Source organism: Malaclemys terrapin, chromosome 22, assembly GCF_027887155.1.
Source record: "Malaclemys terrapin pileata isolate rMalTer1 chromosome 22, rMalTer1.hap1, whole genome shotgun sequence".
Classification (NCBI taxonomy): Eukaryota; Metazoa; Chordata; order Testudines; family Emydidae; genus Malaclemys; species Malaclemys terrapin.
In genome coordinates, this window is record NC_071526.1 from 13,224,156 (window position 1) to 13,250,901 (window position 26,746).

At 52.1% G+C, this 26,746-nt stretch overlaps 1 protein-coding gene across 2 annotated transcripts in view; it reads right to left on the minus strand.

The window, feature by feature from the left end:
- KIAA1522 (KIAA1522 ortholog) overlaps positions 1 to 26,746 on the minus strand; it is a 53,995-nt gene that overhangs the window by 19,433 nt on the left and 7,816 nt on the right. Inside the window, exon 1 of one of the 2 annotated variants that reach the window (XM_054011595.1) lies at positions 24,109 to 24,394. The exons of the other annotated variant lie outside the window; for it this stretch is intronic. Coding sequence (XP_053867570.1) covers positions 24,109 to 24,196 — 88 coding nt within the window. The 5' untranslated portion in view covers positions 24,197 to 24,394. Of the gene's footprint in view, positions 1 to 24,108; positions 24,395 to 26,746 lie in introns of those variants that run through there. 2 annotated transcript variants of the gene reach the window in all.

Here is a 26,746-nt window from a genome sequence, read left to right on the forward strand (position 1 = left end):
CAAGGAAAAGTGCAAGAGGCTGGCTGCAGCTGCAGTGCGGAGAGACAGAAGGGGAGTCTGCTAATTCTCCCTTGCAGTGTCCCTCATCCGGGGGGAAACAATGCCTGGCAGGGTGCGGGGAGGACACCAGGCAGCTGGGATCAGAGAGCGCTGAGGAGGAGGGGGCCGGAGGGCCAGGCACCAGGGATGGGGGACTACGGGGTGGGAGAGGAGCCCAGGGCAGGAAGGGAGCAGAGGGCTCTGTGTGCCCCTTCTCGCCCCCGGGGTACCCCACAGCCCCACCCTGCACAGGCTTCAGCTCCGATCCCACTAGAGTCATCCTCAGTCCCAGTTCGGAGGCTCATTTGGTAAGTCCTGGTACGCAAGTTGTCTCTGCACCCTGGGGTGACCGCTCCCTGCTGCCCCCAGCCCTTAGACACAGGGCTCAGAGGGCCTTCCCTGCAGATCTTACAGACGTGCTCCTGTGGGATTCCTCAGCACTGCCAGATGGGTCAGGCACACGTCCCCGACCGGGAGCACATGGGGCTCTTTGTACACGTCTCACCGATGGCTCCGTCCTGTTCAGTGTTCGGAGGAAGGACAGAGGCTGACCGCATCAGACAAGCTGGATCCTTGCCAGGAGCATGTGTCCTTGAGGTAGCTACATTAACTGCGTGGCTGCTTCACTCTGCCTCGACCCAGCACTATCTTCCAGCCAGAGCCTAGTCTGTGTGATGACCCATATGTCCAACATACAGCTCGTGCTCCAGCAGGATCACACTGTAGGGAGCAAAGGACGTGCTCCAAAGTTATCAGGAGCGGGGGATGGAGCTGAAACTTCACCCAGAAGGCACTGGGCCAAGGTAGGAAGAGACACCTGTTACCCAGGTGGTGGGGATCCCCATTGCCTTAGGGTTAGCTCACATAGCGGGGTAACGAGAGAGGCAGCATTAGCTAGTGGTTTGAGAATGGGGCAGGGAATCAGGGTCAAGTTCCCGAGTCCTACCCCCGGCTCTGCTGTCAACCTGCAGCACGACCTTGGGCAAGTCACCTAACCACTCTGTCCCTTGGTTTCCCATGTGTAAAATGGGAGGTGATGACAGTAATCAGTGACCCCCGGGGCAGTGGGATTGACTGAGGGTCACACAATGTAAAGTGCCAAGTATCAGCAAATTCACGTTCCCTAGGAACGTGTTGTCAATATGGTACACACCATGGCCACTGGGAACCTCATGCCAACGGAAACCAGGCCCCTACAATGAGCTAAAGAATCTCCATCAGCTGTTCACAGTACAGGGCTATGACACACAGCGGAGCACTTTGAATTACATCCACTACTAGAAGACAATGGCATGCGCAAATAAGCCAGCGCATCACACTACTATTACTACAAGGGCTTCACTCCTGTTTACGGGTTTAATTCCCTGTCCTTCCAAGTGAATCTGAATCTAAAGCGCCTCTGAGGCCTAGTGGGACAGGCAATGTATCCTAGTGGATAGAGCTGGGACCCAAGAGACCTGGGTTCTATTCTTGGCTCTGCCACTGGTCTGCATGGCTGACCCTGGGCATGTCACTTCCCCTCTCTGTGCCTTGGTTTCCCCATCAGGAAAGTGGGGATAATGACACTGACCTCCTTTGTAAAGCACTTGGAGATCTGCTGATGAACAGCGCTATAAGAGCTGTGCATTATTGTTATTAACGGCACATCCCCAGAAAATGGAACTCCCTGCGAAACGATAGTTTTAACTGAAAGGTCCATGCCAACACACATTCCAGTTGTCCTCCCTCCCACACACACTCTAGTAAAGCTTGGTTATTTTCAAACATGCAAAAACGCCATTCTGTCTTGGGGACAGCACCTTCTGCGGCACAGCCCTTGTCAGATGCAGGTGGCGGGCAGACAGTGACCGGGGAGGGGAGCGGAGCAGAGCGGGATGATTACAGAGCTCAAGAAAGGGCTGATCCCTTGGAAAGCGTGGGGAATTCTTTTGATTTCCACCCAAGCTGTAATGGGAATGCGGACGGCCAACGAGAACAGAGCACTGGCATCTCCTGCAGAGCATCAGGATGCACTCAGCTCAGTGCATGGGGGGCGGCTGGGTTCTCCCTTGGCAGTGTTCAAAGTGGGGTAGGAGGCATAGATTTCCCTGCCTTTGCTGGGGCTCACCCCTGGCCTCTTTGGATCTTCCTAAACCACCCCAGCCAGAAGGTGTCTGATCTCTGGTTCATGACGATGCTTTGCACCAAGCGGCAGGCAGTTTCCAAATATTTTTTTCTGTGGGAGGAGATTCCCCAAACTCTCACTTCGCTTCCCCTCCAGGGAGAAGACCCTCCAACACCTCCCATTTCCCCACCCCTGCCGGTTCCTGAGTCAAAACACGCTCTCTGGCGTGTGCCATTTAATTACCCCGGTGAGACACCGCTGCAGACTGAAAGGAGTTACCCAAAGCAGATGCGGAGCTTTGCACCGGAATCCATGTGTAGGTGGACAGTGTGAACAGGCAGCTCTCCCCTCCCCCACAGCCCTTAGCTTTGCCGCTCTGTGGGGCAGGGATTGTGTTTCCCTCCCATATGGACAGCACCTTGCACATTGTGCATGCCACCAGCAAACACACAGCCGGAGCTACCCCCAGCCAAGCGGCATCTTGCATAGAAAAACTTCCCCAACTTCTAGGCAGAACCCACGCTGGTGCTGGTACATTGCATTGCGCTCTCCAACAAGTTTCCCTCTCTCTGAGCTCACTATCCCTCCGCCCCGCTCCTGTCAAAGCCAAAAGCCGGACACCCTCGAACGTCAGCGTGTGCAGGATCAGGCCCTGCTAAATGAACACTTACACAAAGGGACGGCATTAGCTGCGGGTTGTTTTCACAGCCCAAGTGGAATGCACTATAATTAAAAGGGCTGATAATGCACAAAGCGAGGAGCCACGTGCGGTGTTGAACGCTGCCCTGCTCCTCTCCTTATGCTGCTGTTGCAACACATCACGAGTCATCACGTCAGCCACGGCGAACAGCGGGCATTGCTGCCAAAGGAGATGCTGCCCCGGGTCCCATCCAGTGCTGCAGGGAAGCAGAAGGGCATCCCTGCTTGGGAAAAGGGCCTCCCGTCCCACTGAGCCACAGTGGAAGAGTTCTGCTCGCCCTGCACTGACTGAACGGGAGAACCAAGCTCACCGGCTAGCTGCCACGCCGGGGAGCAACTTTGACCACCACAGCCCACTGTGTCAGCGGCACAGAGAACACATTCCACTTTAGGGTCCAACCTACTCTCCCTTGCTACGGGAGGAAGGAGCTGCATGACTCACAAACCCATCCCCATGTTTACCACCTCTCGCTCTCCCACATAGGCCCCCAGTCCAGCAAGGCACTTAAGCACATGCTCACCTGAGCAGTTCCGTCTGATTCAGGGGAATGCCCGGAAGTGCTGTGTTGAATCGGGTCTGTAGCTCCTAGAAGGATATTCCTCCATGCACATACACAGACCATGGACATTGATCTTAAGTTTAGGCAGCCCCATGCACGCACAGGGATCCATAGTGCTTTGCAAACGTTACTCGACACACGTCGCAGGAATCCCATCCCTGATCTCGGGAACGCAGCCAACTCTAGAGTGGAGCATGGCAGCTACAGGCAAGTGACCGGCAGCAGCTTAGGGCAGGAAGGGAAGGAGAGGTCTGTAGCCACTTGAAATTGCGCAGGCAGGATATAATTATCCAAATTGTCATGTGGCCAGGACACCGGCGCCAACGCCCCTTTCCTCATACGCAGAGCCATGAGATCGCTAATAACCACAAAAGGTCAGGCCCTTGGGTTGACATCTTATTGGACAGGGGATGCTCAAAGCATGGGTTTCTGGTTCTCTCTCGGTACCTTACGTGGCTGCTAGAGTTTAATACGGCCACGGCTGCCCTTTCTACAACCCCCAGTACTCCATTCCCAGAAAAACAAGGGTTGTAGGCATGGCCCTACCAGCGCCCTGTATTTACGTACAGCACAGCTAGAAATCCTGCAGGGTAGAATCCCCCCTCCGCAATACCCACACGGGCTCGGGTTCACCTAGGAAATGGACCAGCAAGACAGCACAAACTCAGCTGAAAGGGAAGACAGACAGACAGACAGAAGTCTGAGACCTTTAGTGGAAGCTGCTGATTTTCACGGCTGAGGAATTTAATCCAGCTGCAGCCTGTGCTGGTAGCAACATGTCCAGATGTAACTGACATCTCACTCTCCATATGTCCTTGGTGAATTGCCCTGGATTTGCTCATCCCAGCAAGTACACACCGCTGGATACACTAAGTAAGGTCCAGTTCACAGAACCATGTGTCTGGTTCGCATGAGCTCCCAGACTGGAAGCGAAGGAGCAGAAAGAGAAATCCTTCTGGATGAGGAAACCTTGGCCTCCCCATGCTGGGAGGTATCTCGGGCACAGCCTCCTGGAGTGGATCCAGAGGCCATTAGCTCAGGCAAACAACTACAGACTGCAGCAAGAGCTTGGCTTGAGAAGGACTTTGGGATCTGGCCCCACCCCAAAGTAAAGAGATAGAAGCACTCTACACCCTCCCCACGGTGGTTTTCTCCAGAGAAGAGAGCACCAATAAGCTGGTTTTAAAAGCCAACTTTGCAACAACTCTGATAGACCCAGCCACAAACCCTAATATTCCCTCCTAACCTGGGACTTTGGCTCTCGCTTCTCAACCAACGGAAGTGCAGGCCCAAACTTAAAGATTCAAGAGATTCCAACTTCTTGGATCTCAGCTGCCCATACAGGCCCCAAACATCGCCATTCACCCATCCGCAGGCCACAGAGCCCACCGTGCCCATGCACCCACCCGAGCTGCACCTTTACATCTCTAAGGACTCTACTGTGGCAGGCAGCCATTTTGTGTTCAGTCCAGTGCAGATTGTCACAAAGGCGCACACACACATTGGGCTCTCTCCTGAAGGCTTTGCTTTTGTTCTTTCTTGTTCGGGGTTATGCTTCATCTAAAACAAAAGATATTCAGGCTGAAAGTCTGCATTTGGTCTTTGTGTTTGGAAAACGTAACACTCAGGTTAATACATTCTCAACCCTACCTTCGTGTTAACTAAGGCTTTGCCCAGGAGTACAGCATCAGAAAAACTGGGGAAATCTTAAGTATTGTTTTAAAAAAGAGGTTATTTCATAAAATAACCCAAAATATTAAAGGAGGGAAATTTTGCCTAAATCCCCTCAACAGCTGGGAAGAGATCACACAGAAATGATTGGTTTGGACTGCTGACGGGAGAAAGAGAAGAGTCTTCCATTCCTCTAGCTCTTCTCAGACAGAATGCACTTTACTGATTGTACCAACAACAGGAATAATTCCACCCACCCCTGAAATGCAGCTGCTTCTGGGGTGGAGCTTGGCAGCTGGTCCACAGCTCACAGTAACACAACAATACAGTTTAGGGCCTGAAGTAAAGAAGAATCCTGTATCAAGTTGAAATGGTAGGGGGAATTTGATTTTCATAGCTACACAGAATGCACAACGACAGCAGCAGGACAGTACCATGTGCATGTGCCACTCAGGCATCCAAATGCCTGCCAGGAGCCCTGCACTGACTCTAACCCTAAGCAATTCCTGAACGCAAAGTTCACTGAAGAATATAGAGGAAATTCTATTTCCCAGCCATTTCTCCCTTGTGGCACAGGCCTAGGCTAAGAAAGCGCAGATCAGAGGCTGCAGGTTGGTTTGAGAGGCGTCCAGATGGCCCCACTGACGGGGGGTGCCCAACACTACTCAGTGCCATGTTGTCACAATGAGACACAGCCGGATCTGCAGCCGAGTTGCTATTCAGTGCAAATCAATTGGTGCGGACACAGAGCAGACAGCCGCCAGCACCGTGGGGCCTGACCCAAACACATCAACCTCACTCTGCTCTGTTCACTCCGACTGGGGCAGAGGGAGCTGCATTCCAGCTCCCTACCTGCCAGTACCACACAGCACACAGCAGCTACCTACCAGGCATGGAGTGAAGCAAAAGGGTGCCATGGATTCTAGCCACTGCAGCCCCAGGCCAACAGCAGCAGGATTTAGGGGGTGCACCCCACACAGCAGGATGAAGAGACCTCTCCAGGTCTCTGCTGATCACCCCTGGGGACGGAGCATCCCAGCCTTTCACTTCCAGGAGCCTAAGCTCACAAGAGAGAGAGTTGGGGCTTGGCAGGATCTGCTCCAGAGAGACCCAGAACAGACAGGGGCTGCAGGTCAGAACTGAAGCGCCCTGGCAGGGCGCTGTGAGGGGCAGGGCAGGAACAGGAGAAGGTGCTGATCAAAACTGAGGGCCATTGGCAGAGCTGCGGCTGCAGGAGGGATCCAAGACTGAAGTAGGTGCAGGTTAGGAGCCTCTGCAGAACGGTGAGGGGCCAGGTCTGGAGCAGCAACGGGCGCGGAGTCAGGAGCAGGCACTGCTCGGGGAGGGGCTCGCTCCACCCAGTCCCACAGCTGCATGGTGGAAGCCGGCAGTTGCCTGCCCAGAGTTTGCCTATCTTGGGACGGTGCTACTAGCTCAGGACTAACTAAACACAAGGGCTCGCTGGGTGTTTCTCTAGAGGGAGGGGCCCTTCAGCAAGGCAGCCCCACACTCTGCGTTTCAGGCCAGAGCTCTCTGTGCACTCGGCTTTTGGAGGAGCCTGCAAACATCCATTTCAATCATCTCCACAGCAATGCCTCAACTTGCCTGCTCCCTCTGCAAAGGATCCCGCAGCAGGAGGCAGGGAAACACCCAGTTCAGTCAGCCCCCTTCCACCCCCACTGACTCACAGGAGAAAAATGAGAAGCAGGGGTTGTGGGGGAGGCTAGTCAAAGGGGGTGGAGATGGGGAGCAGCAAGGAGCAGAGAGATTAAAGGAGAGGAAAAGCCAGTTTATCTTTCTCTGCAATGCTCAGTCCTGGGAGCCTTGGGGCTCGCCACACACAACCAGGTCTCTCCCTTCAATCTCAGTCCAGGACGTGAGATGCTGCATGCAACCTGCAGGGTCTCCAGATAGGCTGTTGTTCACACACAATCCCTCGTGGGCTTGTTTCTGCAGCATGCATCAGGACACCGACCAAGAGCATGCAGATGTGCTCACATGTACAACCAGCCAGGGTGTGTGCATTTGTCTGTCTGTCTGTCTTCCTCCTGCAGCCTCCTTGCTGCAACTGTATTGGTGATCCCCTTTGGATCCTGCAGAAAACCCAGCTGTAAATCTGAATAAAGCTAGAGAAGTAGAAATCCTCTCCAGAAATGTGCTGTCTAACTGGCCTAGGGGCTACACTGGAGGTGTTTGCTACAAGAGTAAAGGAATAGCTCCAATAAAGAGTGTCTTAGAGCAGGGCTTTCAGCAAAACGCTGCTCCATGCAATTTCCTCTATTTCCAGCTCACATACTGACCTGCCACCTGGTCTTGGAGAAGTCACCCTCTGTACCTCAGTTTCCCCTTCTGTAAAATGGGGATATCATCATTTCCCTCCAGGCATACTGTAGCATCTTTTGAGGATCTTTCACAAGTTACAACAGAGGCAAGGTGAGCAAGTCCCTGTTTAGGGCCTGGAACTTGTGCTGCCACCTGCTCCAGTGCTCCAAGCCGTTTCCTGGCAAAGGGCAAAGCTGGTGCTCCCATCACAACCCAGGTCTCTCTCTCTCAAAATGGTGACCGTCACCATCTGGTCCCAAGCCATGTGCATATACATAGGGTGGCTGGAAAGCTAATTAGCTCAAGTTTGCAAGTGCTTCTCTGAACATCCCCATAGATGTGTATTTTACATTACGAGGGGGATCCCAAAGCCCTTAGCCTATATAGCACACCAAAATGCAGCCACTTCTTGGGTAGAGGAGGCAGCCAGCTGGAGGGCTAGTGGAAAGCATGCTGCGCAGCAGTGGTGGAGGGGGCAGATTTTGGCCATGGATAAACACCATGGGATCTGACCTGAGTTGTTAAATGTCTCAGAGCAAACGGTCTGGGATTCCACCTATTTCTAGCAGGAGAAGGGTGGAGACACCCCTGCTGAGACTTGAAACCGTGCCACCGGGGCATCCGACCCCCCGTGTTTGTCCAAGACCCTGTTTCGAAGCAGCTCAAGCAATCTTGTGTGAAACCCTCTCCTCCCTTCTGCACTGGGCACAGCAGCAAGGCAGGTCCCACTACCAGAAGTGGACCAAAGGCCAGAGGCTCCAAGGAGACTGAGGGGGCTCTGGGAGCTTCATCCTCATGGCTCCTCGCATGGCACTTGCTGGCTAGGAAGGGCCCACACTGCACAAAGATTAAGATCCCAGCATTGTGCCTCTCATTAGAGCTGGTTAAATAACCAGTTAGGTGGCTTAGGCAGAGTTAGCTGCCCTAACAAGCTCCTTCCACACTGGGAATGACGCTGATTCTTTCAGGCAACACACACGCTGAGTCTGCTCACCTCTCACCTGTCCACGTCATCTCCTCTAGGGGTGATCCATTCACCCACGATTCATACTCTGGGATAGCACAGGCCAGCCGCCCCCGAGAGCGCCTCCAATTCCTCACCCGTCACACCTTCGCTTCTCTACCTGCCCCTGCTCACCGCCTCACCCAAACACACCTTCTCCTCTACAGCATACACCGGGCACTCCAAGGCAACCTTCAGAAGGACATCACTTACTTGAAAAGATTTTCATATCCTTATCTAGCAAGGTGGTCTAATGGCTGGAGCACAGGACAGGCCTGGGAGCCAGGACTCCTGGGTTCTATTACCTGCCGCCTCACTTCACTTAGGCCTAAATGTTCAAAAACAACTGCTAATTTTGAGTGTCCACTGGAGACATCTAGGGCCTAATACGCAGAGGCAATGACCGCTCTCAGATCCCATTGGCTGCAATGGGCAGTGAAGGAGGCTATTTTACAATGACCTGTGGCCAGGGTGGATAAAAATCAATACTTTTTTTTTTTTATTTAAATCGGATTTTTTTATAACATTCTTTTTGAGGAAAAAACCTATCTAAAGATAGTTTTAATTAAGATACATTATTAGGGTTACCATACGTCCTCTTTTTCCCGGACATGTCCGGCTTTTCGGCAGTCAAACCCCCGTCCGGGGGGAATTGCCAAAAAGCCGAACATGTCCAGGAAAATGGCAGCTCTGCTCCTCCCCGACTCTTCGGCTCTGTTTAAGAGCTGGGCTGCCCGAGCGCTACCGGCTTCGGGCAGACCCCGTGCCTCCAGACCCTGCGCCCCCAGCCGGGCACTTCCCCTCCTGGGCTCCGGCGGCGCAGGGTCCGGAGGCACGGGGGCTGCCCGAAGCCGGTAGCGCTCGGGCAGCCCAGCTCTTAAACAGAGCCGAAGAGTCGGGGAGGAGCAGAGCCGCCGCGGCTGGAGGCTCTGCTCCTCTTCGGCTCTGTTTAAGAGCCGGGCTGCCCGAGCGCTACGGGCTTCAGGCAGCCCCCGTGCCTCCGGACCCTGCGCTGCTGGAGCCCGGGAGGGGAAGTGCCCGCCTGGGGGCGCAGGGTCCGGAGGCATAGGGGCTGCCCAAAGCCCGAGCGCTACCGGCTTCACGGTTTGCCGGGCAGCCTCCAGACCCTGCGCCCCCGGCTGGACGCTTCCCCTCCTGGGCTCCAGCTGCGCTGGGGAAGCGCCGGCTGGGGGCGCAGGGTCTGGGGGCTGTCTGGCAAACCCTGAAGCCGGTAGCACTGGGGCAGCCCTTTCCCCCTGGCTGGGAACGGGAGGGAGGAGGGGGCGGAGTTAGGACAGGGAAGGGGCAGAACTGGGGCGGGGCTAGGGGTGGGGAAATGGGCGGGGCCAGGGCCCGTGGAGAGTCCTCTTTTTTTATTTATGAGATATGGTAACCCTATACATTATAGCTCAAAGATATCTCATCATGGAATAGGGATTATAAAGTCTAATTCTATAGTATGAGACAATATATTCATGTCATGTTTAAGAAAGTTTTGCAAATGAGTTCCAATAATTCATGGATTAGGGACCCAATTTTATGGGGTTCCACAGGCTTCTGTATAGATTATTTAGGTTAATCTTTCTATCTACCCAATGGGACTCAGTGCTCAGTCTAGAAGATACCATCAGAGATGCTTAGTTTTGCAGTTCTCAAACTGTGGATTTGTGTCTCCAGAGATATAGTGCTTGTTAACAGCAAAAATGTTTTAAAATAAATAAATATATAGAGGTGAGAAATAACAGACGTCAACCCTGTTGTCCCTCTGCAAATTTGTGTACACATAGTCAATCCCTTACCTCTTTCTAAAAGTGCAAAGTTTCAAAAAGTTCAATGAATAGAAGATTGTTGGGGGCGGAATAGATCTGGACAAGGAGAAGAAGTCTTGAAAAAAATGTGAGAAGGGAGGGACAGGCAGTAGAAACAAAAGTGAAACTGTCTGAGCAGCATATTCAACAAGTCTTGAGATCTTTCTGAGTGTAGCCTTCATTGATTTGAGATCTACCATTCCATTCTCTCACTAGAAGGGAAAACCTATAATGGCAGCAGGCGTAAAAGAGACCCAGTTTGGGAATAAGAACCATTCAAGAAATATATGTTTACTGATGATGTTTTAAAGAAAATCACACCAGTGAACTGGTGGAAGTCACTTAAGCACTTGGATTCAGAGACTGTTGAAGTGATAATCTCACTTTAAACAGCAGTAGCTTCTTCTGCCAGTGTAGAAAGAATATTTTCTTCCTTTGGACTAATTCATTCCAAACTGAGAAATCGTTTGGGACCTGAAAAAGCAGGAAAGCTTGTTTTTCTTTTCCAGATTATGAACAAACAGGAAAGTGAAGGTGAAGACGACTGACTTAGCTGCAGAAGCCAATATTTTAAGTTTCTCATGTTGACCTGATGACACAGTCGATTTAATTTTCGGGGTTTTTTTTTTAAATATTTCATTTAACTATTTTAATTAAAACAATTTTAACAAAAACAAACCTGATATTAAAAAACTTGAATGTTTAACTAAATTCAAAAATTCATATGCTTGTTTTGTTAAAATATTATATGTTTGCCGTTAAAGAAAAAAATTCAGAATACATAACGTTGTTGTTTTAGTTAAATAAAACAATTTTAATGTCTGTCTGGTGATGTTCTCCTCCTAATACAGCATGGCAAGAAAATCCTCCAATTAATGATTAACCTGTTGAATTGGAGCTAGTTCACCTCCCAATGAGTTCATAAATATCTGCTTCAATTACCTTGGTAAATGAAATAACCAAACAATCATTCATTTTCTGATATAGCTGTAAAACTAATCTGAAAAGTTTTCAAAATAAATCACTTTTAAAATGTATAGTGTGTACCTTCTAAAAATGAAACCTACATCTATCTCTGAGTTGTGAGGAATACGTATTAAGGTTATAACAACTAACAAGAATGCACTTTTATGTAGAAATCCATCATTAAATCAAGTCTTCCTGACTAGTGATTTAAATCAAATCCACCCTGCCTGTGGCCCAGTCCTGCCATGCTTAGCCAGTTTTTACTCCGTTCCTACTTAGGCTTCAACAAGAGTAAAAACCAAGTAAGGAGCCAGGTTCCTAGGTTAGGAGCACAAGGCTTAGCCCAATATCAGAACTAAGGGGATGAATGACAAACACATTTTTCCCCCTTTTTAAACATTCTCTTCTATTTGCTAAAGGAAGTTGTCTGAAATCCAAGCCCTTGTTCTATGAGTCTTGTATCCGGATGTGCATCCCTCTGGCACACAACAGCAACAGGCTCTTTCAAGGCCAGAGGAAAAGTGCAACAATATTTCTGATGGCATAGCAGCAGCACCCCTTGCAGTTACAGAGACTATTGGCAGTCCCTTTCCAAACCCATTATTTTCCAGGGGTTGCAACCTGTCTGAAACACCTCGCTGGGCTGAGAGGTTCAGAGCCCCACACCTCAGCCCAGGAAATCTTCTAACGAGGAATAAATAATCTAGGTTCCCATTTCTAACCCCAATTAGGATTCAACATGCAGAGGGAAATATAAAGCTATTGCAACACATACACCCGCTCTGGAAACGGCCCCTAAGTGGAAAAACAACCTGGGTATTTTGTTTTCTCCAAGCAGTTCCTCCTGCACACATGGAAAGCTACAGCCTTGGCCCACTAGATTGTAACCAGGCAAAGATCCACAAAGGAATAAGCCTTGATGCAATCCACTATAGGAATTACTATATTGGAAAAGACTGGTGGTCCATCCAGTCTAGCAACCTGCCTCCAGCAATGGCTTGTACTAGCTGCTTTAAAAGAAGGGAACACACCTTTTTGTGCAATACTGGCTCATCAGAGAAAATTCCTTCCTGACCCCAGTTAGTGAGCAACATGTGCCCTGAAGCCTGAGGATTGGTGGCCCCTTGGAATTTCATCCAACTGCAGATGTCATTCTTATCACAATATTTAGCAATTCTCTGCCAGCTCCCCTGGAAGGCTCTAAAAGCACTTTACTAATATTTAGGGATAAATCTTCACAACACATCTGAGAAGTATGTAGTCACATTATTATACCCAATTTACTGAACGAGGTGGAGACAAGAACGGAGATGCTAAGTCACTTGCTCGAAGTGACACAAACGTCAGAACCCTGGTTTCCTGAAGTCCAGTTGCATGCTCTGGCCACTAGACAATGCTGCCCTCCCTGTGAGTATTTCTACATTGTACGGCGAACTTCCACAAATTAATTACATGCTGAATAAAATAAGTCCATGACCACAGCAGCAATAAGCAGTAATGGCTTCTGCCAGCTCTACGGTCTACACATAAGGCCTGGCATCAACGCACATTAAAAGCAGGAAATGTTGAGGCACAGAAGCCTGAGGAGGTTGTGAAGGCTAGGACTATAACAGGGTTTAAAAGAGAACTGGATAAATTCATGGAGGTTAAGTCCATTAATGGCTATTAGCCAGGATGGGTAAGGAATGGTGTCCCTAGCCTCTGTTTGTCAGAGGGTGGAGATGGATGGCAGGAGAGAGATCAATTGATCATTACCTGTTAGATTCACTCCCTCTGGGACACCTGGCATTGGCCACGGTCGGTAGACAGGACTGGGCTGGATGGACCTTTGGTCTGACCCAGTCTGGCCGTTCTTATGTTCTAAGTGTAACTCCAGGGCCTGATCCAACAGTCCTTACTGAGGCAAAGCTCCAGTGGGAGTCGGGATCAGGCCCCAAGGGAAGACGGAGCACCTGCAGTAACACAACGACTCAGCCTTTCAGATTTAGGGCATCACTCCACATTCTTCATCACTCCAGCACTGGGTTTAGAACAGCTGTAAAATCTTTGTCTCTGCTCCCCTGATATAGCTGTTCCATTCCATCAATAACCTCAGCCTCATTCCTCCTCCTCCTAACAATCCCCACCCCTCTGCCCTGGGCCTCTGCCTGCCCTCCTGAGAAAAGCCACCTAACAGGTTTTAAGGTAAATACAGATTTCCTCTGGAGCCAGAACCAAGCAGGAGGAGCCCAGGCCCTGGAGAGCAGAGCGGTGCAGGCATAAGGAGACTGAAGAGGTGGCAATCAGCAAGCAGACCACTTCAGACTGGGATCTTGTCAAGAGCTGTACAGGGTCGGCTCAGGTCAGAGCACAGATGGGGCTGAGACGGTCAAGGAAAACCCAGGGTGTTGTACATGCTGAGTCAGGATTGAACCAAGGCACCAGCATGGTGCCAGAGGATGCTGTGTTGCTGGAGGTGCTGACGAGGTCATGAGCCCCAAAGATAGGAGAGATTCCATAATACTTTTTTCTAGGGGTGAGGTACATGTGGCCAACACACCAAGGCTAATGCCCACTGCCTACCTATATCCCTGTTTCATTTTCAATTGGATGCATTGTTCTTCTTCACTTCCTGTCCTAAACTTCTGAAGTGCTGCAGCGCACTGCTGTGCGCCACCCACAGCTGGCTGCATTTCAGCTCCAGGTGAGACAAGTCATATTCTATTTGGAGGAATTAAAGCTGCTCTGTAAATATCAAATACTAATGTGAAACCTCAGCTATTTGATTTCCTGATCCTGATTCTCACAGGGAGGGAGGGAGGCAGATTACTGACATGAGCACATGACCGAGCACATCCTTCCGTGTGCAGGTACTTTACCATGCAGCCAGCAGCAACCACATGTGCTCCCTATGCATTGAGCCAATATGCAATCAGGACGCCATCACTCACCTCCTTGCACACCCTGCTGCCCCTCACACATGTGCCCGTGCCCACATGCTTATCACATATGTCCTGCCACACAAAAGGCCCTGCTATAGGCACATCAACCCCATCCCACATGTTCTCACACTGGGTCAGATATTGCAGAGTTCGGGGGAGGGGGGGGAGATTGTTATTTGAGGTGGTGGCTCCTGCTCTCTCTTACCCAAGAGGAACAAGACCTATGATGCCAGCTTTACAGCCCTCCTTGGCAGCTTCACCCAGGCTCTAGCCTTCTCCCAGTGGAGAACAAGAACCTTCACCATTGCAGCAGCTGGCTGCTGTCCCTGCCAGCAAGAGAGAGATAGGACAGAGACAGTAGAGAAGTGCAAGAACAGGCTGTCTCTACTAGGGTTGCCAATTTTGGTTGGACATATTCCTGGAGGTTTCATCACATGACATCAGCTTTAATTAAAGATTAATCGTTAATTCCGGGAGACTGCAAGACAATCCCAGAAGGATGGCAACCCTAGTCTCAACCCATTTCTCCTTATGGAACCAGCTGGTGGTAGGACAGGAAGTGGGAGCAAAGCAGAGGGAGGAAGTGAGGGAGGCTAGCAATGGGGAGCTGCCAGGCACAGCGCAGAGGGGCTGCTTCCACCACAGGGCTTCCCACAGGAGAAGCTTTGTGAAGCTGTTAAATGGGGAGTCCCCTCCCACCCCTCTCTGGAAAGAAGGAGGAGGTGCCCCCTGGGCAGGACCCAGCCTGTCAGAGCTAAATCCTGGAGATGGCTCTACTGCGAGAGGAGCCCCATTCAGCATCACCATCTCTGCAGATCTATCCCAAGAGCATGAGTTGGTATGGGGGAGGAGAAGTGGTTTTAGCCAGTGTTGGCCGAGGTCCTGGCCAGCCAGCGCGGCAGGCCAGGCGTCTCCCCAAGGCGAGCCCCAGGACTCTAGTGCCCAGAGGGAGCGCCTGTACCTATCATGACAAACACATTCCCCGGCGGTTGAGGGTTGGGCCCCCTCTTATCGAGCTGTGGTTTATCCACAGACCCAGCCCAGATTCTGCGATTGTCTCTCACTGACTTAGTGCACCTGGCTGTGTGAACACAGCTGGCTAGGCTAGAAAGAATCACTACATCTGGGCTGGCTTCCTCAATAAACCATTCAGAGGCGGGCCCGTAAGCATCTGGCCTTCTAGACCCAGACCATAGGACGGTCCCCTCACCAACATCTGACCCAGGAAGCACCATGCCCTCCCTCTCCAAGGTTAGGAAAGGATCTGACCATAAGCATCACACAGCTCCTCCTTAGTGTGGGCTACCAAAGGGCAACACTGAACAGCCCCCTGGATAACGGAGAAGCTGCTGGCGTGGGCTACTAGGGTCGTGGTGGCAGGAATCCACCTCATTTCTCCAAACCCTGCAGCCTGGGGGATTTTTGAAGGCAGCGTAGCCTCCAGGGAACACAGACCCAGCCACTGGGCTGAGCCATTTTGAAGGTAATTACTTCTGTGCTGATGAAAGGGGTTGGACCGGGCAGCCCTACAGACTGAACTCCTCCAGCCACACAGCGGCTGCAGCTGCATTACCTACCCAGGAGGCGAGGGAGGGAGAGGATGGTTCTGTCTCTGTGACCCATTCAGCCCAGGCCTCTCTACACAGACTGCAGTGCCCAACCTGATGTTGAAAGCAACAGAGGGTCCTGTGGCACCTTTAAGACTAACAGACGTATTGGGAGCATGAGCTTTCGTGGGTGAATGCCCACTTCATCAGACGCTGATGTTGGTTCCCTACGGGAAACAGACTGAACCCACTAAGCTGTGACGGTCAATCTGTTCACTTGCTTTTACAAAGCAGAGTTACTAGCTACCTGCTTCACATGCTCAGCTGTCTCCACCCTGCAGGGTTCAGGACACTGCCCCAAATGTGTGGGGGAAGGGTCACAAGGGGTCACAGACCTGGCAAACAAAATAATGAACCATCGAGCCAGGTCGCTGAGGGGCACACTCCACAGCGCTGTCTGACCAAAGCCGCCCCTCCCAGATGACAACAGATGATCCAGTTCTTTCAGACTATTTTAAACACCGGAGACCCCAACAAGCATCGTGGGGCAATCACTGGCTGCCCTCAGCATTGGGCCGTTCCTCCAGAGTCTGCCGTGCTGTGGGGGGGGAAGGCTCAGCTGTGGATGGTGCCAAGAAGGAAGCGGTGTGAACGCGAACCCAGCGCCGGTGACAGCGGCGACCCAGCGGCAGTTGGCTCCACTGGCCGTCTTGTTTCTGCTGGGTGCAGTTTGGCCAGAGGCCACGTTCCACTACCATGACTCAGTGAGCACCTGGCGTGCCCCTGCTGATAAAGACGAGATAAAGAACTCTGGTCTCCATGGAGTTCAAGGACTGCAAAGGCCCTTCCGGAGGGAGCAAGGGGATAAGGGGCCGCAAACCCTGTGGGGCGAGGAGTGGGATTCATCCCAGTGCAGGGTGGGCAGAGTTTGATCCAGCATGGGCAGGGGAGGGGGGTTGTTTCCAGGGAGACATAAGAGTTTGTAACTTGTTGGGTATGGCCAGCCCGGGGTGGGGCTGGGTTATGAGAACACAGCGTCCAACAACAAACATGGTGTCAGGTGGGGGAGAGAAGGATCAGGTTCCAGGTGACCGGCAGGGCAGGTACAGCCCAAGGAATCAACCCAAAGGGATGCCCTGCCCCCATCTCCTGGGAGGGAGCAGGAGCATTCGGGGCTTCTGATTCAGCCTCATCCTCATCTTGAGTGACCCCAAATCCTGCCCACTTTTCCCTCCGTTGTAGGAATTCCCCTGCGGTTGCCCCTGCCCGTGGGGATCAGAGGGAAATAGATGCCCTGCTGGGGAAGCGTTCATGGCAGCCGCAAATGTACGAGCAGCCTTTGCTGCTTCTGCCCCGGGCTGCACAGCAGGGCCTGAGCTGCCCCTGCCCTGAGCATTGGCACACAGCAAAGTGAAACTGACTAGCTTCTCCCAACAGCTTCCTTCTGGCCCCGGCTTGGCATCACAAGCGCCGTGTCCAGGAGCAGGCAGTGCTGGTATCCATCCAGGGGGAGAGAAGGAAACCAGAAGGGGAGGAGGGAGGAAGGGCGAGGAGGAGAGAGAGAGAGAAATCAGGAGAGGAAAGGTGGTGAAGAGAGAAGAAAATCCATGGAAAGGAGAAGGGATGCACCAAAGTGCAAGAGGGGAGTGGGAGCTGCATTGGTTGGTGCAGCAGCTGCATGGATTGGGGACTGAATTTGGACCCTCTGTCCACAGACTCACAGGGGCTGTGAGCCTTGGGGAGTGAGAACCACTCAGCATTTGCCAGCGCAGCTGAAATATCTGCAGCCGTAACCGTGGAGGGAGCAGTGTCCGGGTCTCCTGCTATGCAGAAGCTATGGGGTGGGGAATGAGAAGAGGGGAAGATGATGGGAATGTCCTGTCCCAAACATCCTGCCCGAAGGAAGGAGAAAAGGCTGAGCCAAAAAGGGAGCGAAGCACAAGGTTGGGGGAGGGGGAAAATGACACAGATACAGGGCTAGCGGAATGGAAGGCCGTTTAGACATTTAATGTTGAGGGGAAGATTCTCTCCAATTTATTCGGCTACTGGTCCAATCTTCAGTGATAATTAGCCAGCCTGGTAACTGAAACCCAGATCCACCTCCCTGCCCACATTGAAAGACCACGAATGGGGCTGGGGGGGAAGGAATTCCCTGACCACACAACAGAGAATGTGTTTAACCCCCTATCCAGGGAAGGGAGGAATCCACCCTCCGCACTCATGTAGTGCCCCACACCGGTGTGTGTCCACTGCTCCTCAACAGGGCAGAATCCCTGGCCCCAGAGACCGCACCCTCCCTCTGCAGAAGGAGAGAGGGTGCCTCAGCAACCTGGCCTGCTCCCTTTGGGTCTTCCTCGTGCCGCTCCCCAAACACACCCTGCCCCCAGCCTATTGATCCCAGCCACACACACTGCAAAATGCTGAAGCAACACAATGCAAATTCTTTCGCTTCGTGGCCTCTGTTCCGTTCCCATGGAGCCGGGGCAGAGAACACACAGAACTCATTCTATGTTTTCTCAGCACCTTCTGCCCAATGCCCTTCCCCCTCTTCTTCCTCTCTCCCTCCCCACCCCCGTTCACTCTCCTTCTCCTCTCATCCCTGCATTTGTAATGTCCCCATCACTGTAACAGCGAGCTCCTCCTTTATGGTGACCCAAAGGGATGCCAGCAGAAAAGCTCGTGTTCACGGTCCTGCTGCACCAGCTAAGTGAAAGCCTGTTCGTGCGCACTTTCCCCCATGCCCAGCAGGATCTTAGCCAGACATTCATGGAGTGCCCATCACCCTAGCACCTAGGCAACAGAAGAGGAGCTGGCTCCCCTAGACGCATCGCACAGAGCCCCCCAGGGGGAGCATATCTGATATTCTCAGCTAGGAAGGTAGCAAGGTGACATCGCCCACCAGACTCATGTTCCGGGCCCAGGGATCCAGCTAGGAAGAACTTGAATCCAATGAGGGAAGGGATCTGCCTGGAAATTGGTCAGCCTTCATATCCTAGGGGAGTGAGGGGGCCAAGGTTGGTGGTGGACGTTCCCATGTGAGTTGGTCTCTCCCCTCACGACTCCCCCAAGACTATTCCGGTCCAGTGCCCCTCCAACAACTGCTGCTCACTTGGAGAGGGGTTGGGTGCACATCACAGCCCTCTGCCCCACACAGTCACCAAGAAATAATGAAGGTCCCAAGCCAGGCAAGAGAGATCCAAGAGGGTCAGAAAGTTTTCTCCCAGGAAGGCCTGACGACCCACCCCATACAGCCAGGTCCAACCGCCCTCCCCATACCCACCCCCAGGCCCCAGACTGCAAGGCCCAGACACCCCTCTCCCTGCCTTCCCCAAGTCTCACACCAGCTGGCCAAGTTCTTGCCTCCACTCCCCTAGACCTGTTTTATGCCTCGCAACTCTGATTTCCAGATCCTCCCATACTAATGGGAAAACTGGAACCCACTCCCCACTCCTGGTACCCATAAACCTGTCCGCACCAGTTGACCAGTCCAGTACCACTCAACTTCACTCTGCATTCACTATTCTGGATGATCCCAGCCAACAGCCCTGGGCAACTCCGCACTGCTGTCTGCACCAGGCACTCCCCCAAGCCAGTTACCTACAGAGACCTAATCATGGGCTAACCCTCACTTCCAACACTGGACGAGGAGGGCAGCCCTGGCACAGAAAGAGTTTGCCACAATCCTTCCTCATTGCAAAGCTTTGTGGGATCATCCCATAGCCAGTCCCAGCCTCCCAGCATTCCCCTTGCAGCCTGCACTGAGGAGTTACAATGGCAAGTGGAAACTGAGATGTGGCAGATCCAGGCAAATTCAGATGGTGCGAGTGACCGATTGGTGAATGGGTCTTAGAGTCAGTGCTGGGGATGTGTTAGTTTGATCCCCAAGTCCCAGAATTCCAATGGATTCTGGTAGTATCCCACAGTGCACTGCGAGGAAAAAAACCCAGAATGCACAGAGCGTAGGGGAGGAACATTACACCATAGGCTCTGTGCAAAATGTTGTGCCGTTATTTCCAAAAATAATCAGGGCTGTGTGGATGCAACGATTCACAGGGGAAATGGCTTAAACCAGCATAAACAAAGTGGCATGGGTGCCCCCTCTTTTGGGAGAGTTACATCTATAAAAGCAGCAGAAAAGCAAATACTGAAAAAAACTTTCTCAGGTAAACAACCCCTTCCACCTTGCGGGGCCAGATGAGAGGGGTGAAGCAGGGAAAGCAGCTCACAGGAGGGACGAAGCTAAAGCACATGAGAGGGGCTGCATTTCAATTGTTAAAAATTTTAATTGATCAGCGAGGGTCATTGAACAACTTCCCAGGGGTCGTGGTGGATTCTCCATCACTGGGAATTTTTAAATCAAGATGGGATGCTCTATTTCAAACTGAAATTAATTCAGGGAAGTCATATGGCCCTTCTGGCTTTACAATCTATGACTTTACACCTACTTCTAGCCACTCAGAATAGAAATCACCCCACAAGATATGTCCCCTTACCAACGGGTAACCCTCCACTTTTGCATGTTACTGCGAGATCTGGCTTGCAGCTTCTCAGAAGAGAAATACAGGACAATGGAAATACAGCCCAGTCAGGCTGAAAACAGACTGACGCAGAAGAGTATCCATACTGTTAATCAGTGTAGTTTAGAGTGGTGCTTCTCAACCTCTTCCATGGTGTAACCCTGTCTTATAACAGAAAATAGTTTTGGGGGTTCCCAAGCAGCCATAAAGAAGGGAAGCTATTTGAGAACTCACAATCTAGAGGACAATGCTCAACACCAGCAACTCCTAGAGTCCAATCCTGGCTCTGCCACTGACTCCCTGTATGACCTTGGGCCACTCACTTGATCTCTCTGTCAGTTTCCCCATCTGCAAGACACCAACTTGTCTCCCCTGTGAGTTTGAGGGTTACTGAGTCACTGCTCTATGATGTGAGCAAGTGCTAAGAACTGTTATTCCTCCGGCCCGCCTTTGCTCCCCCCGGTGGCTCCTGGCCCCTCTCTGCTCTCCTTCAAGGTGAGCTCCAAAGAGAAACAACACTGGGACTTCTGCTCTTTTTTTTGCTTCTTTATGAATGACAGTCGAGGGGGAAGGCATTCCCAAACAGACTCTTTGAGGGTTGTTTGCTTTGGTTAATACCCATTTAACTTCAACAAATAATTAATGGTTTGGATAAAGGCAGCCTTTGTTACAGATTCAACAACCCTCCCCCTTCAATTAAGGAGTTAAGGCTCCAGATTAACATCCCTGAGGCCGCCCAGAGGTGCCCCTGCTAAACCTGACTTGACCTTCCTGATATTTCTAAGGTACAAGCCAAAAACCTCACAAGTCTTCGTTCTCCCCCACAAAGCAGCAGGGAAGGGCACCGCCCCATTCTTTCTGAGCCCTTTGCAGGTCACCTTTAAGCCATGCCCAGTGAGTAGTTTTGCTTTGTTTGGTCACTCCCTAAGCCTGCGCTGAAGATTTTGAATCCGGGCCCAGTGCATGTTTACCTTGCGGACAGTCTGGTTAGCCCATTCCAGCCACACCTGTGCAACATGCTGACAGTAAAGAAAGAACGAAGCAGGGGGATCAAGTGTTGTCAGACAGTGTGTGATTCCAGCAGGGCCTATCAGCAGGAGCCCCCTTGCCATCCGTGTCTCCCCCCAAAGCACACTGTCTGAACCAGCAAAGCATTCAGGTGTGAGCAGGGCAGGGTAACACACCCAGGCACTGGCTAGAAAATTCGCCCACATGGCCAATAGGAGACACACTCCCCTTCTGGATACATCTTGGGGAGTGTTTATGTGCATGGGGGAATCCAAACTCTCTCCCTACAAAGACTTTGTAGGGTACAACTGGTGCTCTCTGAGCAACCAGAGCTGTGCATGGGAGAACCCGATCCTCTGAGAGAAGCAGAGAAATGACAGATGGAAAAGACATATTAGATCCCATCTATGCCCTCTTCCCTCTCCTCAGCCAATACAGGACTGGTCCCAAGAATCACTGCTCTGATGTTTGAACGAATCTAGTTTTAAAATGCCCCAAAGCAGAAGGTTTCTAACCATCAGAAAAGGGAGGTTCTGGAACAACCTCCCAATGGGAGTCGTGGGGGGCAAACAACCTGACTAGTTTTAAAGAGGAGCATGATAAGGTTATGAGCGGGATGACATGATGGAGTTGCTTGAGGTGGCAGGGGACTGGGCTTGAAGGCGTGGGAGGTCCCTCCCAGTCCTATGTTTCTGGGTTTGGCAAAAGCCCCCAGAAGTGGGGCGCTCTTGTCTAATGGATCAGAGTGTGCAGAGAAGTGCACACGCTGAAATGGGGGACCGCTTTGCTCTCACAAAGCACAGAATTTGGGATTCAGGGCAGCTCCCAGAGGGTCCTTCCAAGCCAGGTCTCACTCACTGGCCTCCAGGAGGCTGGGGCTGCACTGGTATATTGCAGGCATTGGATATTATTGCTCATTTGCTTGGATCGTACTTGGGTATGAAATGTAAAAAGCAGCAAGTAGGAGAGCAGCTCAGTTTGTCAGTCCCCACACATAGGTCTGTTCGGGCCAGATGGTCTTTCCTAGTGGGGAGTCTCCCTGTTTCGGTGATCGTCAGAAGGGGGATAAAGCCCAACTCTCAGACTCTGCATGTGCATGGCACTTCTCTATGCAGAGCTCTCACAGCATTGTACCACGACGGGGAAACTCTGGGGCAAAGAGGAGGAGCGAGGTCTCTCACAGCGAGGCAGCGTCAGAAGCAGCACAAGAAGCCAGGTTTCCTGGCTAAACCCACCCTGATCCATTAGACAAGAGGGCCCCACTTCTGGGGGCTTTTGCCAAACCCAGGAACATAAAACTGGCAGGGACCTCCCACACCTTCAGGCTCAGTCCCCTGCCACCTCAAGCAACTCCATCATGTCATCCCGTTCATAACCTTATCATGCTCCTCTTTAAAACTAGTCAAGTTGTTTGCCCCCCACGACTCCCATTGGTTTTCCCCCGATGATTCCCTTTTCTGATGGTTAGAATTCATCTTCTGATTTCCAGCCTAGATTCCTACTCAAGCACAGACTGACCCCCCCCATTTCCCTGTTACTTACACACCCACACACACACACACACACACACGGCTGAGGGAACAATTGCAAATGTAGCAACATCTAAAAGGATGGGCCAGTTTCAGTGGCTGAACCAGGACAAAACTATCACAAGAACTTTAATTTCATAGATTTCCAGCTTGCTCCAGTTCAGCTACTGAACTGATGGGGGAATCTTCATGGGGGAGGGGGTACCCTAGGAGGTCTGGTACCTCTGAAACATGTTCAACTGGCAAGGAATCAAGCCCCTGTCTCCCCTGATACCCAAATCCAGCAAGGAGGGAGATGGCCCATTCACCACCCCTGCCCTCACTTCTGGAGTTCTTAAACTTTTCACACTCTGAATCCACGGAACCAGAGCAGAGAAAGCAGTGGAATTTGTACCCCCCACAGCCAGCCAACAATAACGGGGTATTGTTCAGAGTTTTACTTTCTGCCTTTATATTGCAGCCTCCTGCAGTGAAGGTGTCTTCCCAGCATGGAACGAGGGGGAAAGCATAAATCAAAGGAAAATCCACTCCTTTCCCTCCCCACTCCTCATGGTGTGGGCTGGACAGAGACATCGGGAGAACAAAAATGGAAATCAATATTGTGCTTAACCAGGGAGAATGAAAAGTCCAGGTAAGAACACTGTGCCTGTAAACAGCCCATTCACAGCAAGTCACTTTCATACAAGGATCTCAAGACACTTTGCAGACAGTCATTAAACCCAGTGCAGTTTTACAAATAGGGAAACTGAGGCACAGAGAGAGGAAAGCAACTTGCTCAAGACCACACAGCGAGGTAATGGCAAAGGTGGGAATACAACCCAGGAGTTTTGGCTCCCTACCACCGGCCCTAACCACTGGGGCCATCGACTAGCTGAGAAGAGAGAAAAACAAATCGGTAACTAACTCGGTGGATGTTAATTGCACTGACAATGCTGAAAAGCCCAGGTCTCTGGGAGAGAACACGGTGAGAATTTCACCAGTCCCAAAGCAGATTAGGATCTTTTCAGCTCCAGCGCTCCAAGACCCAGCCCCCAGTAACCGTGGCAGATTGCAGAGCTCCGGGAACCTCAGACCCACCCAGGCTCCTTCCAGCCTTGCTAAAAGAATCCTTGGGTACCTGCACGAAGCCCCCACATCGCACAGCACCAATACAGACACCGCCTCCTACCCACAGCAGCCCAATCTTGGGTACAAGGCCATGGGCACAAACTTTCTGGGCACATAGGAGGGACTGTGCCCAAAGTGCCAGCCCCAGAGCCTGGGCGCCCATCCTGCCAGCAACAGGCTGTGGCTCGTGACTGCAGAATACTGTTGTACTGTGCGTGAGCCATACCAGCCCTGCTGGAGCTGCCATCAACAGAGTCCCGCCCTCTCCCACCCACACCCTGGCTGGGCCCCTGCTTCAGGCTCCTACCTGTCTTCAGCTTCCCTGTGCGGCCAAAATGCCAGAAGGACCTGGCCTTGGCATGCGGGGGGTTCCTCTTGTGGTGCATGTTGCCCATGGTGCCAGCGTGTGCAAGCGGCACTTTCCCTCCCCCTCTCCTGGGTGGAGGAAGCACGGGGTGCTACATGACTGCACCAAACAGGCTTCACCTTGGCCTGCTTCCAGCTCCAGAGAGCCGGCGCTCAGCTCCGGTTCCCATCCCTCCAGCGACCGTCAAGCCCTCAGCTTTCCACAGGCTGTGCTCTCCCTCAGCCCCGGAGCCAATCACGGCTGACACAGAGGAGGGGCCTCCAGGAGAATAGCTGGGATGGGTTGTCCTCTCTCACCCTCCCTCTCTGCCCCTGCAGCTCTGCTGCCTTCTCTCTCTCTGCCCACACCCCGCCCCCTCCCCGTCAGGTTGGTTGTAGAGTCCATGGCTCTGCCAGGGAGTGGGATACAAAGTGGGTGATGGGCAGGATTGGCTTTAGGATTCGGTGGGCCCGCAACGAGGTGGTTCCTGGGGATCCTGCCCCCACCAGTGTGCAGCACAGCCCCCAGCTGGGGACCGTTCCCCATGAATGTCCCCTCACCCCCATCAGCCAGGGTGGGGTCACCGCTCCGGCAATCACACACCCATCCAGCCCACCCTCACCGCTCTAGCAGAAGCAGCAGCAGAGCCAGGTGAGGGCGATAGCGGAAGGGTCCTTGAAAGCAAGTCACTTAGTCTTTCTGTGCCTCAGTTCCCCATCTGTACAATGGGCACACAGGAGGGCTGAGATGATAACTACATTAAAGGCCGTGAGGCACTCAGATACTATGGAGATGGGGACCACATAAGTACCCAAGACAGGCAAACAAGTCTCAATACAGACTCCCAGCTAGGAGAGCACACATACAGCCCACTTGCCCTCCAGAGCCCGCTCTTCACATGAAGCTACGGCAATACAAATCGAGGGGGGATTTGAGACAGATTAAATGGATGTCACTTTGTGCACGGACACTTACATCGCCGCCTGCCTGGCTCGTGTCATCCAGTGGTGCAAATTAAAACAATGTGAACTAGGTTGACAGTGCAATAAGAGTGTCCACACACACAGCTGCACTGGTTTGAATGAACCGATTCAAGAGTTAACCCGGTGTAACCTCTCTGCAGAGAAGCCCCGAGACAGGAGATTGTGAAGGGTACTAATCCAGTAAAGCAGCATGTCAGATTCAAGGCCTGGCTGAAATGTAGCTTTCTCCTCTTCTTTGAATTTGAAAATGAGATGGTGTCAGGGCAGGGAGGGGTCAGCTGGTCAGAGTCATGGGCACACGAGATGCACTCCCTAAGGACAATGTTTACGTGATTAATCAGACATTCTGCTAAGGAGGAAGGGCGGCTTTGTGGCTAAGGCACAGGCCTGGGAATCAGGGGCTGTAGGTTAAATTCCCAAATCTGCCACAGACACTCTGTGCGACCTTGGGAAAATCACCATCTCTGAGCCTTCAGCTCCCCACAGTTCAATGGAGAGGATTCCTCCTCCTTTCTTCCACACACGGCTTAGACTGAAAGTTCTATGGGGCAAGGACCTAGCACCATGGGGCCAGGACCTCTAGGTGTTGCTGCTGTAATACAAATAACTAACAGCAGCTGCACCCAAAATGTCAGTCTGTCTGGTGGCAGTTCTGCCTTGGAAGATGCTGGGGATGTGAGAGGATTGGTGGGCAACAGCTCAGCCTCTGTGATCCCATTGCGCTCTACACCCTAGTTTACAACACAGACTTCTCACCAGATTGCAAGGTCACACCAGCTGGGGAGGGGGCGCTCAGGCTAGAGTCACATGCCTGCACCGCATTCTTGAGTCTCCATGACGAAAGGACGGAAAGGGCTGCCCTGGCCGCAGCCTCTCCCCTGCAGGTTCACAGGATCTGACCCCAGTAAAGGAGGTGTCCTCACGCAGTGGCTTCACTGTGGCAAAAGAAAGGAACCTCTCCACTCCAGACTCCCCGCTCTCCTCCGCATGACAGAGTAGGGCACTCGATAGCAGAGTGCAAAAAGGACGTTGCATGCAACAGATTTTCCACATGACACATTTGCTCCTCTCTTACCATGAAAAGGACCAGCTGGTCTGGATACAGCCTGAATCTTCCCTTCCTGCCCCCAAGACAGAAACCCGTCAGTGCCCAGACCAGGAACATGTGCTCCCCCAGGACCCCGAGCCCTTGGCTCAGACACTCTGCACAGCACCCAGACGTCACTGCTTCTGATCCCAGTGATCAGGGTATGGGCATGGGCATGTCCACGAAGCTCAGGACCTGCACATAAAGCTCTGAGGCACAGAAGGCCCCGCAGGGGTGCGGAAGCCTCGGAGCTGGACTGAGTCTGTGTTTGCTGGGATTAAGGACAGTGGGGCCCCTGGGTTGGCCAGGTTTATATGCCACATACAGACAATCTGCGGAGCCCAGGGAGCTGCTGACCTCACTAATTTCAGACCTTGCTGCCTCTATGGCCCCTTCTATCTCAGTGTATGAGTGTCACTCTTCGTTACAATCCAGATCAACCAGGAGCCCCACCACCTACCTACCCACAGAGAGCAGCTCATTACCCAACTGCTTACTGTTTGCACTGGAACAGACCCTGTCACAAGAT